This window comes from Columba livia, chromosome 2 (assembly GCF_036013475.1).
Source record: "Columba livia isolate bColLiv1 breed racing homer chromosome 2, bColLiv1.pat.W.v2, whole genome shotgun sequence".
NCBI lineage: Eukaryota > Metazoa > Chordata > Aves > Columbiformes > Columbidae > Columba > Columba livia.
The window spans coordinates 107,859,896-107,878,985 of record NC_088603.1 but is presented as its reverse complement, the minus strand read 5'-3'; the positions used below and the strand labels follow the sequence as shown (position 1 = coordinate 107,878,985).

The window sequence follows — 19,090 nt, the reverse complement described above, 5'->3', positions numbered from 1 at the left end:
TTCATGTATTGCTGCTGAGATCTGAGAATGTTAATTACAGGTAGGAGTTAGGGTAATCAAACTTAAGTATCAGTCTTGTAACAGAAACTTATGTTTCATTGTAACCAAAACTTTATGCAAGTTAAAGATCAGAAGAAAAATGCAGCTTGCTTTCTGTTTGTGAAAAAGGAAACAAGTTATTAGTTTTCTCTTTCACATGATTAATATGAGTATTTATTATATTAACTTCAGAAAGCCTGATTGTCTGTTGGGCTTGCTGAGATGCCTCAGGCAGCAGGCACAGCATACACTTACGTAACATGAAGTGTAATTCTTCTTGACCAGTCAACACCGGCCCAAGCACACTGGTGTACAACCGCAAACCACTCTATCAAGGGAAAACAGCAAAACTTTATCCAAGCGTAGAGCATATTCTTCTGCTTACCATTTGTAGAAGAATAAACATGAGACTGAGCATTTGAATCTCAACACCAGATCACTCTTTACTGGGCTTGGCCTAGTTTAACTTCCAAGAGAGACGTATGTTTCTGGTATGATGACCTTGTGGTTAAGTTTGGCTGCAAGAAGTTCTTACACTTGAGAAATGCTGAATTCTGCATTTTCCTCTGATGCTAAATAGCTCTCTGACAGCTTTGGTCATTTTTCAACTTCATTTACTTTCGTCAACTAATACGGCACAGGTTAGAAGTTTCATGTAAAAAATAACGTGAGTGAGAGAAATATTTTCATTCATAAGCAGGACTTCTGCCCAAATAGTGTGTCACCTTTTTCAATATTATGCTATATAATCACCAGCAAAAAACATTATGAGCCAGGTTCATGTGGTGAATATGTTGCTTCAGACTGACCGGGGAAAGAGAAAAGAACACAAAAGGAAAAGCTGAACATATACGTGCATGACACTGCATAACCTCCTCTCTAAATTTGAGGTCATAGGTATGTTTGATCAGCTAAAATAAATAATTCTGCAAACTTGCACATGCAGTTTTTCTTAGTTTTCTTTTTGCACTGGTAAAGAAACAAATTGATGACTTACCTTTCAAAACCAATCTGCCGTAATGTTTTCTCCCATGTTGAACCTATACAAAGAGGAGAAAAAACAAACACCCTCAGTAAAGAACCTCTGCTGTATGAACACTTACTATTTTGTTTTCATTGTGCAGCTGGAATCTGTATAGCAAGGTGATTTTTCCACCCATACAGAAGTACTTGTAAGTAACATCTGTTTTCCCCAGAGTGAAGAACTGTTAAGAGAGGCTACCAGCAGGTGACATAACTGGGGGAGGTATCAGCCTATATAACTCCTTTACATTGCAAAGCAGCTGGTCACTGCTACAGTTCACTGCAATTCCAAGGGTGGTCTCCCCTCCTAGAGCAACGTGATCTGTACATGACTCCTGAAAGCGCTGAGCTGGCATCTCACATCACACACTCTCCACATTTCAGCTTTTCATTTTACTCTCATGTTCGCCTGATTCTTGCTGAAAGCTTTACAGCCCCTTCTGAAATCCAGCCCTTTTATTTTTAAGCAAACGCACAAAGATGTATTTCTGCTTTATTGTTTAACCCTTCATACTCATACGAACAGCTGCAATGAGCTCTTTCTCAAAATAATCGAGGAATCACCCCACAAACTACTCAAGTGGACAGACCCATTCAAAGAATTGTCCTCAGTATTTCTGATGCACTTAATACAGCTTTTACTAGATTTTCTCAAAAATACCCTCTCCACACCAGAAGCATTAGGTCATCAGTTTTTAGCTTCTGGTAGGTTTTTTTGCTTATTGACAGTCTCTTTCTTGCTACCATTATGTGGTCATTATAAATACAGACTACTATGAGCACAAATATCTCAAGTCATGCAGGTCTGCAAGGCAAATATGTAGGAGGACATGAAGCTGAGTCATATTTTTCTCTCTTTTTATGCTCCTGCGGGAAATTTAATAGGGCTGTAAGAATGCAGTGCAATGTAAGAAACTGCAGTCCTGTTCGTGCACTTCATTGTACTTAAACTGAAATCGGAGAAGTGACAGTAACTCCTGTTGCTGATGGAGCCAGTCACCTAAAGGGAAATGTAAATTAGGAACAAACAGATTCCCTGTGGGTGACATCAGAGACAAGCAGCAACGTGGTCAAAAAGAACTGAGAAAGAGAGGAAAGACATGAAGGAAAGCAACTTTGCTTTAAATCTGGGGAATTTCAGGATTAAATGCATATTGTGCAGTGAATGCTTATACAAAGACCATAATAAAATCATGGCTTATACAGTTTCCACTGACAATCCAAGTCCTACTTGCCAAATTATTGAGGGAAAAGTAGTGACATGACATTATCAGTCAGAAAAAATCTCTGTAGGTGTATATCTTATCATTATTACCTTTCCATTCTGTTAAAGATATCAGCTCAGAAATCAATGACGTGTCCTGTTTTTAATATGGTATTTATCTCTAATCTGCAACATGTTAAATATTTGAGTAAGACTTAGTAGATGCTTTTCATCCTTGAATTTGAGACACTTACTGCAGATCTAGATAAGAATCTGAAGACTTAACTTCTAAAAAGTTTTGGATTTGTGGGCTTGGTTTTTGTTTTGTTTTTTAAACCTAGCAACAGAATTCTACTCAATTGACTAAACTTTCCAGTTTAGCCCAAGAAGAATGTGGTGAATTTCTAAAGCTATGATATAATTTTTCTGTACAATTTTATCTAGTATCTGTCTGGTTTGCCAATCACAGACTGGGAAATAAATACTGAAATTAATAAACCCCCAAAAGTTAATTTACTTATAGGCCTATGTTGTCTAGGGCTCCCTGCACAGTTCTTAATTGGACAGCCAAAGAATTAAGCTAACATGGGCCTAGAGAAAATAAATTCCTTGTATTAATCTTAGTTTTTTAGAAAGAGGAAAAGAAACCGCATTAAAGCATCTGCTTCTAAAACCAACCACAGTCTGACATTTCAGTCCATGCAAGAAAGATTTCGGCTGGCTAAGGGGTAGGTTCACATCCAGGTCCAAACTTGGTCAGTAAGCAACTTCACTATAGTTTTCTGGAACCTCTTCTTCATTCGTCTTCTCACTGTCAGTCACTTCAAACTTCAGTTACACACATATTCTCAGCGAAAGACTCTGAAAACCTTTTCTACTAATAGTTTAGGGCAATGGACACAAAGCTTTTCTGTTCAGGTCTATTAAAGTTAAGGCCAGTGATAAATGTAAAAACACTTTTGATTGTCTCAATTCAGTCCAAAGCAGGCAGGGATTTCAGGCCCATATCCAGCAGAGTACACAGTGATAAGAGGTTTAAAAACTGAGGTGGATAAAACTCTGCCTTCACATTATGGAAAACAATGAGTCTAATTCTGTTCTGGAATAACTGAACAATGTACATTGTTTGATCAGTACAGGGAGCTTCTACCGTGGCACCTGTATTGCCTGAGGTGAGGCAAGACTGCTGCCTGCACAACTACCTACATGCAATACCATTCGTCAACACTAAGTTCATATTTTATAAAAAGAAGTCCTCTAAAGATATCTCTAAAGCAGGACAACAAAAATTCTATCATCAAACATTTATTTCAAACAAAAGTGAAAACCAAAAATCATGTGTAGCACAATAAATCATCAATATTTCATTGAGACGAATAAAGAACCATTTCATTAACATCTTCTGTTATGAGTTATCCCCCAAACCCACCACGTTCTGCACACCCCTGGAGTATAACTGGTTTCACGTAGCACTGATGAATCAAGTCATTGCTAAAAAGTTGACTGTGTGACTCCACAGGTAAATGCAGGGCAGACATAAGCAATTCTCCGTATACTTTATGCAATGCCGCTGGCTCTGAAAGAGTATTCAACAGTTTTTGAAGTCTGAAGATTTGAAGAGTGTTGAAGAAAAGAAATCTCAACAGTACTTCTTAAAGCACAGACTAGTCTGACATCTTTAGCCAGTGTTTCTATGCTTTCCACTGTTGTGTATAATAGTGGTATGAATTTTTCACCCCATGATTGGCTACGCTTCAGTTGTATGATATATAGAGAGTCCTACAGGAGAGACAGAGAGAGGGAGAGGAAAAAAGGCAAAAGACAAAAGGGAATTGGGTCTCTACTGATTTGAAATCATCTTTTGGCCGCAGCTGGCTAGCAGAATGCTCTTTGAAACACATATGACTCCTCTGAAGAAAAGTCTGCCAAGAACACAACTAACATTTCATATTAAAAAAATATACATCTTTTTTATGGAGTCTTATTTTAAAATGTTTATGATCTAAACATTCTGTTTCAAGATTTGCCAGTTCCATTCTCAATAGTATCAACTTCTACGCTGCACTAACAGCCAAAAGTAAATACCCTGAGGTAACAGCAGCGCTAAGAAGAACAACGCTGTTAAAAGTTTAGAAAACTTATTCTTTTATTTAAACTTTACCCAGTGCTTCCAAAACATTCAACAAGATTTAAGTCACGTAACTCTCATTAAAATCAAAACAGGAGTTTTTCCTGAATTAAAGACTTGATCCTGCTCCCAAAGAAATCAATAGGAACTTGGCTATTCAATTCAGTCTTTCTCTCTGCTGGGACTGTGGAAAACATTCACCTGTCGACTTTCGGAATCAATCCACCGCTACACTTCAGTTGCTAAGTTAATTTGGCTTCTCTTCGCTTTCTGTTTTTTACCACCATGTCAAAAATACCAAAACTGTTTATAAGAATGCCTTAATTTGGTATGCATGTAATTAAGCTTTTGTTACAAATATTTGCTCCAGAGTGCCTGACTATTCCCATCTGTTTCAAAGATTCTGTTTCACATTAACAGTACCAGCTTTAAAAGTCTTCAAAAAGATGAAGCATAATGTACTTCCAGAATTACTACTCACATTTAATAAGGAACAATGCTGCAATGTACATCATGCTCACATATGCACTCAATGAAATCCTAGCATAAGAATGACAGTATGAGAATATGAGATCTAACAAGATTAAATGAAAACCATACTTCTGAAAAGGAAAGTTGTCTTCTTTGACAGGTAGGTTTTCATTTATATGGCAGTTTCCATATTTGGTTTGGTTTGGTTACAACTCTCTGCTTACTGTGAATTTAGTATGAATGGGAGGACTCATAATCCACTGCCAAGCTGTTTACCTTTGTGAACTGTGAAGTCGTCTTGCTGCTGAAACACAATGGTAGGCAAAGGAAAAACACAGAGTAAAATATGAGCCTGACCAACCCAGTGGCCTTCTATGATGGAGTAAGTACACCAGTGGACAAAGGAAGAGCTATGAATGTCGTCTATCTGTACTTCTGTACAGCCTTTGACATGGTCCCCCACAACATCCTTCTCTCTAAATTGAAGAGGTATGGATTTGATGGGTGGACTGTTTGGTGGATCAGGAACTGGCTGGATCATTGCACCGAGAGGGTAGTGGTCAATGGCAAAATGTCTGGATGGAGACTGGTAACAAGTGATGCCGCTCAGGGGACCAGTACTGTTTAATATTTTCATCAGTGACATAGGCAGTGGGATCGAGTGCACTCTCAGTAAGTTTGCAGATGACACCGGGCTGAGTGGTGCAGCTGACATGCCTGAGGGACAGGATGCCATACAGAGGGACCATGACATGGGCCCAAGCAAACCCCATGAGGTTCAACAAGGCAGAGTACAAGGTCCTGCACCTGGGTCAGGGCATCCTCCAGTATCAATACAGGCTGAAGATGAAGGGATTGAGAGCAGCCCCACAGAGAAGGATCTGGGGGTGCTGGTGGATGAAAGATTGGACCTGAGCTGGCAACGTGCGCTTACAGCCCAGAAGGCAAATCGTACCTTGGGCTGTATCAAAATCAGCATGACCAGTAGGTCAAGGGAGATGATTCTGCCCCTCTATTCTGCTCTGCTGAGACCCCACCTGGAGTCCTGTGTCCAGCTCTGGAGCCCTCAGCACAGGAAAGACATGGACCTGTTGGAGAGGGGCCAGAGGAGGCCACAAAAATGATCAGAGGGCTGGAACAGCTCTGCTGTGAGGACAGACTGAGAGTTGGGGCTGTTCAGCCTGGAGAAAAGAAGGTTCTGGGGAAACCTTATTGCGACCTTTCAGTACTTCAAAGGAGCCTATAAGAAAGATAGGGATAGACTTTTTAGCAGGGCCTGTTGCAATAGGACAAGGGGTAACGGTTTTGAACTAAAAGAGGGGAGATTGAAACTAGACATGAGGAAGAAGTTTTTTACAATGAGGATGGTAAAATACTGGAACAGGTTGCCTAGAGAGTTGGTAGATGCCCCATCCCTGGAGACATTCAGGGGCAGGTTGGACAGGGCTCTGAGCAATTTGATCTAGTTGAAGATGCCCCTGCTCATGGCAGGGAGTTGGACTAGATGACCTTCAAAGGTCTCTTCCAACCCAAACTATTCTACAATTTTATGATATTGGATAAGTGTTTTTCAGCCATTCATAGAGGCTGCACAACCATTCACTTTGAGCCATATTCTGCCATATCTTCCAGTAAAGCAGAGGTCTGTAGCTGTTCAGGGAGAAGTCTGGCATGCACTGTAAATGCACGGCCTCCCATACCATCATGTATGATGTTCCCTATGGACCCTATGACTGTGTGCAGTGATTATGTACAGTCCTGCAACATTCTCACTTCTCTAGAGTTAGTGGCTACTTTAAGAACTACATACCTCTGTCTGGGTCTGACCTTGAGGCTTTTTAATGGTAAAAATAAGAATTGCATTCTTTCCTCACTGTGAATTGATATAAGGACCAGAGGGGAAAAATATGGCTCAACTGAACCAAAGGACATTGTTTGGCATTTTTCAATAAGAATTAAGTGAGGCTGTGAGAATTCAAGTATACAGTGAGAATAGTATGAAGATCTCCAATGATGGGAAGAGGACAAAATATCTGTAAATTTCATAAGCTGAAAGGTAAAAACAAAAAAAAAAAAAAAAAATGTGAAGCCCATCATTGAGGTATCACAGGGAGTCACCCAGGCTCTCTGAAGGAACTAGCAAGGTACCAGACATCGCATAATCACATTTAGCTCAAGAGAGTTGCATGCAGGTGCGACCTATAACCCTGTTAGGATACATTAGAAACAGGTAGATATTCTTGGAATAATAACTGCATTGGTCTTTTCTCTAACATTTCAAAGAAAAAAAAACATTTCAGAGGAACTTCTGATTTTGTACTGGTCAGAATATTTGTACCAATTTCAAAATTTTGATCTGAAGCCCGTGAAATTTAATAGTACTCTCCAAAACAGAAAAACAAACAAGCAAACAAACAACAACAACAAAACCATAACACACTTTCACATATTCAAGAGACAAAAAATAATGATACAGAACGATACAGAATACTCCAGAAACTGAAAGAAACATTTTGTTAAACCTTTCCATTGCAGGTGCCACTTCTCAACTCTGTTTCTCAAGTAACTGAGCCCAACTGGACTAGTCCTTAAAAACTCTCAACAAACTGGATCTCAGCACACTGGCTTGTCCTGCTAGAGCTTTTCTCTCAGATATATGTACCATATAAACCATTTGAGGTTTTGCAGTCTGCTTTCAATGGATTGGGGAACACTGCTCTGCTGTATATTCTTCTTCATCACTTTAGTACTTACTAATCAGTTACTAACCAGTACTACTAACTAGCTGAGATATACACAACTGCAATTGATAAAAGCTGTGGTGTGTGCAATATGTGGTTTCAGCAGCTCCATATATTATTAATAGTCTTTCTAGTTGCTTTTTCCCAGTAGAAAACTTCTATCTTCTCCCAAACAAACAAACAAAAAAAAAAAAAAAAAAAAAAAAAAAAAAAAATCTCAGAAATCCTACTTTTTTTTTTTCTTTTTAATCAAAATAGAACCCTTAGTTTTAGTTGTAGTTTTGGCTACAAAAACGCATGTGGCGTGGGAAAGAACATTTTCTTACTTGGTCCACAGTACCAGAGAGATATTATCAGCACTTACCTCTCTATTGGCTACCCAATAACTAGTTACATACAACACACCTCTTAGAGAAATTATTATTTCTCTCATCTGAAGCAGTATCAGATAATTCTGCTTTAGCATTTATCATCTCTGTTGATTTTGAGAAATAAATCCCTTACACTTCCTGTTACTTTGTCTCAAACTACCTAGGCTGTATCCTGCACCCATTACTTTGTATTTCGACCACCACAGTATATCAACTGGGAAAATGACACAACCTTCTTTTAAAATGACATCTCTTAATATGGCATATTACTACACTGCTGTGTCCATGCTGGTGTTTTAATTCAGATCAGGAGAGTATTTCTTGAGCAAATATCTTGCCGTTCTTTAGTTTGCATGACAGAGTGACCTCCCAGTGCGCAAACTGGATTCCTTTCACATGAGACTAAACTGCACCCTAAGGACACAACTGCTGTGTTTCAACCACTAACAGGCCTTTGGTCCACATAACCAGACCAGAGTTAATCCACAGTAAACCCCACTCAAAACATCGATGGTGGGGCAGCCAGGGACTACGCACCAACTGCTTCACTCCTGTCATGCTGCGCTGCTTGCTAAGGCAGATGCAGCTCACCCTACCACTCCAGCTCCCAGTCCTGGAGTGCCCACAGAAAAGCTTTCCAGGTACAGTCCCCTCGATGGATGAAGGGGCAGGTCAGGGCGCTTACCTGTAGGATTGTTTTCTGGGATATATCCCATCTGCTACAGTAAGCAGGAGCCTTTCTGCTGCCCTGCTGTACATGTGAGGACAGGACATATTGGACATGTTGGATGGGATGTTCAGCACAGCCATACTCCCCACAAAACCCAGGGAGCCAACTCTATAAAGCACAACAACAGATTTTCTCTTTTTGCCTCTTCTTTTTTTTTTTTTTTTCCCCCATTTCACTCCTGCTATTATATACTTCATATGCAATTCCAATTAGCTGAGCAATAGGTATTCCTTTTACATTGCTCACCCCCATTTACTTTCTGCAATTTCTTACAGATGTCAATAAACAGCATAGTAAACATCAATCCATTATTTTCATTTTTCTAGATCCAAATCAGTTTATATTCAAGCAGTTTTCAAATACAACCTCTCCCAAGTTCACATTCATCACAGAATTTAGTTACTTCACATCCAGTTAGCATTTAGCACATAAATTCAATGTGAATTAGAGTTTAACAACTTATGTTCTGGTCTTTAAATTATTACATAACACTAAGAGCAAATTAACATACAGTACTTCATCCCATTTTTCCAGATTTCTGCAGAACAACATTAATTGCAATATAGTACAATAACTGGTTTTAGAAGTTTCTCCAATTAGGTGATTTACAGTATCCATTTCATTTTTAAAACAACTTCTTAAGCAGAATGTATAAGGGAAAATCTGGGCTGTTATGGTGTGCTATGCACACTGAAGAGGCTAAAACCACCAGCAAAACAGAAGCGGAGGGCCAGTGGTCTAGGGTTCTGGCTACATGAAGAAAGTGATTGCTGAATCCATACCAAGAAAGCGGTCACACCAAAACCAAAGACCAGATGTTGTGAGTCTTCACTTGCTTTCCACTCATACCAGCTTTCAACTGATTTTTGACTGAATAAAGAATGCAAATTTGATCCCTACATGATAATGTCATGGGAAAGATTTATTGTGTATTTTCTCCTGCAAGGAAAATATTAAATTATTATCCCAAGATACAAAAATTGCTTTCCTATTAAAAAAGAAATCTTGTCTCATTCCATGTTAACCAGAATAATAATAATCATAACCACAATCATAATAACACTATTTCTCCTCTAAGGAAATTCTAACGAATTGGAACTTTTACTAATAAAAATGATCAGACTAGGAATACAGAGTAAAGTGCAATAGTACTGACACTACATCTGTGTGAGTGCACAGAGATGCATATTGCCTTAAAATGAGTATTAAGAAGACAACAGCTATGGTAAAGCGATTAACGGCTGTATCTGGCAGTTGCTTCTTCCAGTCTGCAGGTTCCCTGGGGACTCTGGGAGCCCAAAAGGGTCAGCAAAGCTCCCACAGATGAGGAGGATCCCTAAAAGAGCTGTTCCACAGGCCTAATCCATATTCATAGTTTTGATTAACACCAGAATTGGGAGGTTGGGGGAGGATTGGTTTTAAAATCGGTCAGTTAACTTAAGGTAAATAGCATGATGTGAAACACTCCCTAGTGCACCTGGGACACAAGTGTTCCAGCATCTCACTGCTCACAGGTCTGACGGTGCCAAACGGAGGCAGGGACGGGTCCCAACTCACTTTGTGTGATGGTAGGACCAGTTTCTCTGAGTCTGATCCCAAATCTACAGAAATAACTGGAAAGATTTTCATTGAGTTACTGTACTTTGATGGTTTGTTCAAAATAGAAACAAGGAGCAATAAGGAATAGTTAAAAAAAAAAAACAACACCCTGTTACTGAGTAAAGTAAACAACAGCTCTTATTTCTGCCTCAGTAGTAAACTACTAAGGTGAAGTATTCTGTGGATAATTCATTTGGGAAGAATGGGAGCAGAGGAAAAAAAAGTTTCAGAATTTAAAACATTAAATGGGACACAGCTTGTTTTAAATGTGAAATTTATGTTCTTTATAAGAGAATCACACACATCATTTTCTCTGTGAAGATGACTCACTAATTAAACAGCAAGTTAAAAGATATGTGGAAGAAATACTAACTTGGAAAAATAACACTTGGGAAAGTACTTTCTACATTTGTTCTTCCACGCCAGGTTTGTTCAAAATGATACACAGGTTCAAAAGCCAATTTAAATTTGCTGAATTGCTTGACTTGCTTTTTTAATCAGCTTTTTCACAAGGATGACGGGTTCCATAGTTTTTATAAGAATAATTACTTATTTTGTTTGCTTAGATATAGTTTATCAAAAACACTTAGAGGCACGCTTCCCCTGGAACACAGACATGCTTAAAACCACTCTTATTTTAACCTCATTTCATTTCAAATTTGTTTCTTGAACAAGGCAGCAAAACAGCAAAACCCACAGCACTAGAAAATCTTTCAGGAATGTGTTTCAGATGAAACCCGAGATAGCTAGCTAATGGAAAGCTTTGTTGTTGTTGTTTAATCTATTATTTATCTATTTGTTTGCTCTAATGGTTGGTTGGTGGTTTTTTTTACCCAGATTTCCAAGGACACTGGAGATCATAATTAATTTTGGTGACTTTTACTTTTGTTTTTGAAAGAGACCTGCTTCCCTTTCCCCAAGACACTAGACCACTTCAGAGAAGGGTGAGGAAAAGGACTTTACACACTGTGCAAAGTAGAACTTCATAGGTCACCAGCACAGCATCACACTGCAAGAGTAAAGCAGGAAAGAATCAGATGGTCCACAGATATAACCAATCTCTTTTTTTTTTTTTTTTACAGCAGAAATGGAGCTAAGAGCTCTGAGAAGCAGCATTGAAGGAAGGTGAGATCTCCTGCCATTGCTGTGAGGGACGTCAACTTCAAGGCAGAGAGGCACTGAGCTGAAGAGTATCAAAGTTCTGCTCCAGACCTTCTGAAAGGAGGCCAACTAATAACTTAATGGGCCTTCTTTTAAACAGAGAAGACTGGCTTTGCTTTTCAAATTAAAAGCAAAAGAACTTACAGAAAACTTGTAGTAAGTTTTATTTTTCATAAAGCCAAAGAAAATGAGATTTTTCTCCATTTTTGTTGGCAGAGAAATTCTCTCCTCTCCCATCACAACCAACACTGCTCTGTCTGCTAAATAGTATCTTAGAGGCAAAGTTTTCACTTCAGAACGTAACTGACGGGCATCCTTCCAATTCCAGAGCTGCCCTCTGCTTAGTTTTATTGTAACATAATATACTGTCATGAATAATAATGTCGACCTAGTTTCCTGCAGTGATGAATGTGTGTAGTGTGCCACTGCAAGGAATTTGCTTTTCATCGTCTTATTTTCTCTTTTTATCTCATCAGAAGAAAGAGAAGTGGACAAATGTTTCTTCCCAAATTCTGCAGCACAACCATATGGAAAATGGGGAGTTAAATAAAAAGTATGTCTTCAGTAGCACTTACACAATATGAGAAATTATGGACAAGAGAAATAAGGGTAGGAAAGCAGGATATCTTGCCCAGAAACAGGAGGAACATTAAGATGACAGAAAACCAGCATTTCAGCAGTGGTATCTTTGACTCCACTAACATTTTGTAATGCATGCCTTTTCCTTTAAATTGTTTTTAATTTTTTTTTTAACATAGCTTTTTCTAAAGATAATAAAGAACCATTTCATTCACATTAGTTATCTCATAGATTAAGAAAACACTCGCATAGTATGACAAAGACAGCAACTCATTGTTGGTCAGTCTGAGGACCTGCCCATATTCAAATTTTTCAGGAAAAAAAACCCAGATTGTTTCAGCGGCAAAAAAGAAGCTAGATACAAAGACCTGAAGAGACACGTGAAGGATGACATCCAGAATAAATCTCAGAAAACTGGCTTGAGGTGTGCACAACCTTAGCACGCCACCTTCCACAGTAGCAGAAAGCAGCACTTTCAGACTCTCCTGCTTGCATACCCCCAAGTGAAGGCAGCAGTGACTGCATGGGGCAGCAGGACACTCGGGGCATGAAAGCTGACCCACTCCCAGAGATCTCTTCAGAGAAGAAATCTGGATCCTCCTATGGGCAGCAGTGTGAAGTGGGAATACTGACTGAAACAACTGAGCAGAGAAAAATGCTTCAAAGATGTTATTTTTCCTCCCTAGTAAATATAAAGATGCTTTATCTAGCCGAGCTGACAAGTATAATCATGTATGCACTGAACAAAGGGTTTCTTTTGTTTTCATTTTCTTTCTCTTTGCAGAGCTTAGAATTCTGTGATCTCACCCAAATTTTCCCAAAGCTCCATACTGTGAGAAGAGAAAAGGCAAAGCTCTGCAGCCTTTCAGCTCCCATTACTCTCAATCAAGAGACAGCCGACTGTGTAGCTATTGAGCTGCTCAAGAAAAATGGAACAGGCAAAAGAACTGGGGAAAACAGAAGATGGTGGGGTGCTAGTCACAGACTCAGCTCAATCCTTCCTTTCTAGACACGGGTGTTTCTAAAACACTGCTGCCAGTCTTAGGTAAGGGGCCCACAGGGACAATGAGGTGGCAAAGAGGAGTTTAGGCAACTCGGACTGCTGAGATGCACCAAGAGCAGAGAGACTCCCCACTCACCCACACTTCTTGGTCCCAAGTCACAAGTACACAAATTTTGACACCCCATGCAAAGCCAGGAGAGACCAGAGTCACGGGCTTTGCCTCCTGTGACTCGTTCCTCTGCACACCTGGAACATCTGCTGGATTTCACTGCCTCTGGCAGGGGACAAGACCCACAGATCTGTGTTCATGCCCCTTGAAACAGCCACGGTTTAGCCACTCAAAGTGCTCAGACAGATTTCACAGGCATCCAGCACCATGTGATTGTGTTCAGTTTTGTCTATAAGAAGACAGCAGGATTGCAATCAGTTTGTTAGCACTTAATTAGTTTTCATTAGGATGCCACAAAGAGTATGAGCACTGTCAACAATTTAAAGAAACCAATGGGTTGCCTGATCACTCTGATTTTCAAAAGCACTCCATGCTCTTCGACTTGCATGCTTCAAATAGTTTGCAAATAGTTCGCTCTTTCTACAGTTTCATGCTTAATTAGGAGTATTAAGAATAATTTCTCCCCATTTAGTTTTTCTGGCTAAATCTAAGTCCAAAAACCAGCAAAAGCACTGAAACTTTTGCCATGCTCGTAAGTTATTAGATGACAAGAGTATTCTCACACTTACTTAAAGTGTGCTTATTTTGTCCTCACTGGAATGTGTTTTATTTAAGCGCTTCATTAGGGTATTAACAGAGTCATACCTTTTGAGTAAATACTGAAGAGGATGATGAGTGGTAATAATTTCTTATGCAGCAGGGATTTTCATGTTACAGAAATCATTGGCCATTTAGACGTGTGACTCTCAAACGCATTTTTAAATCAGGTATTTTATTTACTCACATGCTGCTTCATTACCTTTAGAGGTAATCTTACATCAGGTCTAATAGAAAAGGGACAAAGAGCCTACTGTATTGTTTGCTTCCTTTCAAAGATACATGGCCAACAACAGCAATCCTTCCAAGTTAGCACCAGTTGGCAAGTTATCCCAGTCCAAGCAGATCTGAGGAACTTGGAGGTCCCACAGTGGGATCAGTATACCAGGTGATGGGGCAGAGGTGCATTCAGTGCCCTTAGAGAATAAGGAGTTTATAAAGCATCTTCATGGGTTAAAAAACCTACTGGAAACATCCTTGCTCTGCTCAAAATAAGACACACCAAAAATTCTGCAGTTCAAGACAACTTGTATGAAGGGTATTGGCACAATTTCCAAAGCCATTTGTCTCATCCCAAACTTTCCTATGTATCAATTTTAGAAAACTACTCATACTGAATATACAAATCAGGGCATCTTGGTCACATTTTCTGCAGGGCGTAAAGCCTGTCAAAATTTCTTGTCTTTGCCAGCTGGAATGCGTTGCGTATAGTTTATGCGGTTGCAAATGTGAGCTATTCACAGCAGTGGGGGACACCGCACCCACTACAGGCGGAAAGAGAAGTAAAGAAATGGAGGAGAGAAAAAATCCAATTGATAGAAATATATACTGAAAGATATAAAAATGATAAATTTCTAACAAAGAACCAGTCATGCATAAGAACATTTATTTAGATTGGAAAGTTATGTAAATGCCAAATTCTGCACTCTATCAGTAACCTAAATTTAATTACCTTTTATCTTTTTATCTGGAGTGATTTCTTTAAAGACCATTTGTATGAGAAAATTTAAAAAAAACCCAAACAAACAAACCAAAAACAACAGTCTAAAATGTGCAGATCTCCCTTCCTAATTACTATTCTGGAAAGGAGGTTTACTGGCAGAAATTGATTTATGTTTTTTAATCTCACTAATCCGTGCTTCTATTTCATGTCAACACTTTGGTACATTTCTTTTTTAAAGTCAGGGGATGTAAAGTAGTATGACTTCACCAGGGCTCTCAATAATGTTCATCCAGCTTTAAAAATAATCTTTTCTAGGGTAGATTTCCTGGAGATTTTACATATTTGACATCATCACCATATCTGCCTGGGAAATAAGGACAAAATGATGTATAACTGACCCTGGTTAAGGGGGAAGAGGGCTCTAGAGAAAAGGACAGAGGTGTCCTTGTGCATTAAGCACATGAAGACGCAAGAGGGACTCACTTCAGAAGGATGCTGTAATTGTTTGTGCGCACAGATGTTTGTGCTACAACATCTGGCCTCCACAATCAGTCCACAAAGCAGATGACACTGAATAAAAGTCTGGATCTCACCCCTCATTCAAACTCATAGAAAACCAAGCTGTAACATCAGACACACCTATCCGTAGCCAAGTGCGCACCCACCAGTGCATCGGTTAGGGTTTGCTGCCAAGCAGCTCCAGAACGAAAACACTTTCAATTCCTCCCTATGCAGAGGTTCGGTGGGAGGATAAGTGATTTATGGAAACTGTTGCCCGCTGCCCACATAGCTACCCACAGTATGGGCAACTGTGATGGAAGGGCCAGCTCCCCATGTCAGGTACACAACCTGTCCTCACTGCAAAATAAAAGACATCAGCTAAGCGCACTCCAAAATTCCAAAACTCACAGGTAAACACTGACTACAGCTATAGGTTATTTATCTCTGTGGTTTTGTGCATGCACATTTAACAATGCACGTCTCCATGACTCTTGTGTAAAGGTTTATTGTAGATATACTAATCTGAAAAAACGTACTTTGTTTCTGAGCAGTTGAGAACTGACGAGATTTACAGTACTTCAGCAGGGGTTTTGGCTGGCAGCAGTGAGCCTGGGATACATCTGAGCATCAGCTTTTACATAAACAGTCTATGCATTGTGCACTGTTGCAGTGTAAATCAAACATGAAAACTAGTCCCACAGACACGGTTAACTGGAGTATTCCCATTGACAGAACAGAAAATTGTATCACCAGGCGAAGCACTTAGAAAATCAAAACCACATGGAGCAAAGTAGATTTGAAACGTATGATCTTTTCAGAGGATTCAGAAACCTGTAATCTCACATGGACCCACCTTCAAAAATTTGCAGAACTTTTTTTAAAGTGTCAATTTTATGATAATTTCACTCATCCTTAACAAAACAGCAACATATAATAAAGGGTTTGGTGGATGGCTTAACAAATACTCAATGTGGCGAAGCTTGCAGGCTACTGGTCAGACTAGAAAAGTTGTGGCAAAAAGCAATTACTACTTGACAGATATTTGGAGGCCTGTGTGAAACAATTCCTGCCTGCTGCTGTTTTGTTTTTGTTTTTTAATGACAGTTGTACTGTCCACTGTGTACATCAGAAAAAAGCACCTAAAAAAAGCAGCAGATGTCACTGCCCAGCCTAATGGGACCCAACTTTACGATCTGAACATTTGGCCTTTTTAAAAGGGGGAAACATATTGCTCTAAAAAACTGAGTCAAATTCACCTACATTTTCCAGAATCTGAAAGAATTGCATAGCTAATAAAAGAGGCAAGTCCTTACCGCTACTGTTACCTGCCCTTTACAGAAAACCAATGAAATGTTAGTGGTCACCTCTTCCAACCCACAGAAGAGCAAACTGCATTCTTCCTCTTCTTCCTGTTTCTGCTCCTCATCCTCCAGCGTTGCTCAGCCCACCCTAATATTCTTCCTCATAATAGGAAGGAAAATTCAGACTAATCATGACCCTGGCTTCAAACACTCTTCACGTCAAAAACTCCAAAGAGCCAAAAGTCTTGAGGCAAGCAAGGTCAACCTTTCAAAGGAAAAACATGGTGGAGCCCCAAGAATAGTCCACAAATGTCAAAGGAAATCCCTCACACCATTAAGGCTGGATGTGCAGGTAGAGACATCATTTATTTTCTACATCCCTGTTCTCCACTTCCTTCCAAGGACAAAGATGCTGACTAGGTCAAAGTCTCTGCACTAGGTCAGTCCCTCCACCCAGTACTCATTGCAATTATGGAAGAGGAACTGTATTCAAACTGCTCAAGAATTCTGCTTCTGTCTCAAGAGGTGAAAAATGGCCACTCTAGTTTAGAAAATTAAAAACAAAACAAAAAAATCAAAATGAAACAAACCAACAAACAAAAACAAAAAAAAACTTCAAAACTTTTTATGTACAAAAAAAGAAGATGACACGGTTCTTGCAGGTTATTTGTTATTAATCCGACTTATTTTCTCATATGGGATTAGTTACATGTTACTTGAGATTTTAAAGCGATTTCTACCTTTAAGTAAATATCAGCTCAAGTCAAAATTAGGTACAGAATTAAGGACTAATTCACAGAGAGATTTTAGACTTCAAGTAATTTTTTCCCTATTAGTGCCTCATAACGAAGTAATTGTTGAATTAGTAATACATTTGTCAAACCCAGTAAGCAATTATAGTTAATACATATAAAAAAATTACTGCTCCATTCTAGAACGTGAATAGTGAGAGTTTGGCATGAGGTTCTAATTATCTACCGAACGCAAGTCATGCCAAAACCGGTGGGACAAATCATATCTTAACTCTTAATGCTAATGTGACCCTGCTGAATATGGCTTCCCAGCGTCCTGGCACCAATCCTGAGAGAAGAGCGCCCAGGGGGGTTTGTCCAGGTGCAACAGCTGGCCCACATTCACCAAAAGTTAAAGGGTGAGGCTGTGAACCGCAAAAAGAGAACAAATTCAACAAGCCAGCTCAAGCAATTCAGTGGAGGGGGTCAAACTTCTAACAGAAATAACTCATTGCTTCTTTTCTACATCACAGCAAAAAAAAATGAATATATACACTATGTCAAAAATACCTTATACTCCATACTTATCCAAGGAGAGAGAAAAAAAATGGGCACAAACAAGCAGCTTTTGGTTGACAGGTTTTCATACATGAACTATGAACTGTGAAAGATGCTAGACATGCCTACCTCCTGCTAATTCACTGTTGGCAGAGAAAAGAAGGATTGACACCAGAGAGGTTTTTTTTAAGCCTGTTAAATAAGTAAAGGTTTTATCACTTGTGCAGCTGTTCTTCAGCAGTTTTCATGGAGTGATGTGGGTGCTGTGGGCAGAATTAGCTCTTAGCTTTAAGGGGTGAATGTAACTTTCTATTACACTGCATGCTGAGAAGTATGCATTAAAACTGACACAAATACTGAGTTTCACAGGAAACAGTGAAGAAACAGTGAAGGATTAAAAGCACAAAAAGAAAAATAAAGAGTTGCTTCAATGTGTTTCCAACACATATGTCAAAGGGAAACCAAGAAACACATTATGCACAAGCTCATCATGGATCTAAATGACTTAAGATATCTTGTATTTTATGCATTCCTGCACAGGAACTCAATTCTCTAAACTCACCTTCTAAATTCAAGGAAAATTATCTTTTCTGGTGGATTTGCTGGCATCAGCATCATCTAAGGGCCAGGCAACAGTAGGATCCAGCAGGGCTGGAGGCTGTAAAACACAGAAGTATGCAGACAGTGCTTGCCTTGAAAACTCTGCAAACCAGACTGGACATGAAAGCTGAAGGAATTGTTAAGATCCAGTATACTAGTAAAGGTTCAGAGAAAAGGAGATTCTAGGCCAGGGTCAAACTCATTTTCAACGGGAGTCACATCAGCCTCGTGGTTGACTTCAAACAGTCAATTATTCCTAGTTTAAAGCCCTTAGAATAGGGGTGTCAAACTCATTTTCACCATTTAGTACTATACCACTATTAACTACTCCTACATTGATACAGTCCTAAAATTACGTTCGATCCTTTGAAGGCAACCACGAGGCTGATGTGGCCCCTGGAGAAAAGGAGTTTGATACCCCTGCTCTAGACTGTACTGAGCTGGGGCGCAGCACTGAATCTCAACATTCAGTAACATGCTTCTGCAGCCTCTCATCTTTCCTCAGACAGCTGAAGTTTCTCTTCAGCCACAGAGAGACTGTCCATCTCCTCTTGTATCAGGCCCAACGAATCCATATATTTCTCAAAGTCTCTCCCTTGTTCTTTCTTCTTTGAAACTGGCCTAACAGAATGGCTGTGGAT

The 19,090-nt window shown here is 39.4% G+C and overlaps 1 protein-coding gene across 13 annotated transcripts in view; it reads right to left on the bottom strand.

The window, feature by feature from the left end:
• The window catches only part of PIEZO2 (piezo type mechanosensitive ion channel component 2), a 310,595-nt gene that overhangs the window by 166,405 nt on the left and 125,100 nt on the right, over positions 1–19,090 (bottom strand). For 12 of the 13 annotated variants that reach the window (XM_065053117.1, XM_065053123.1, XM_065053121.1 and 9 more), the window contains exon 4: positions 1,037–1,079. In XM_065053117.1, coding sequence (XP_064909189.1) covers positions 1,037–1,079 — 43 coding nt within the window. Of the gene's footprint in view, positions 1–1,036; positions 1,080–18,411; positions 18,508–19,090 lie in introns of all 13 variants that reach the window. The other variant, XM_065053127.1, reaches the window with a different exon arrangement.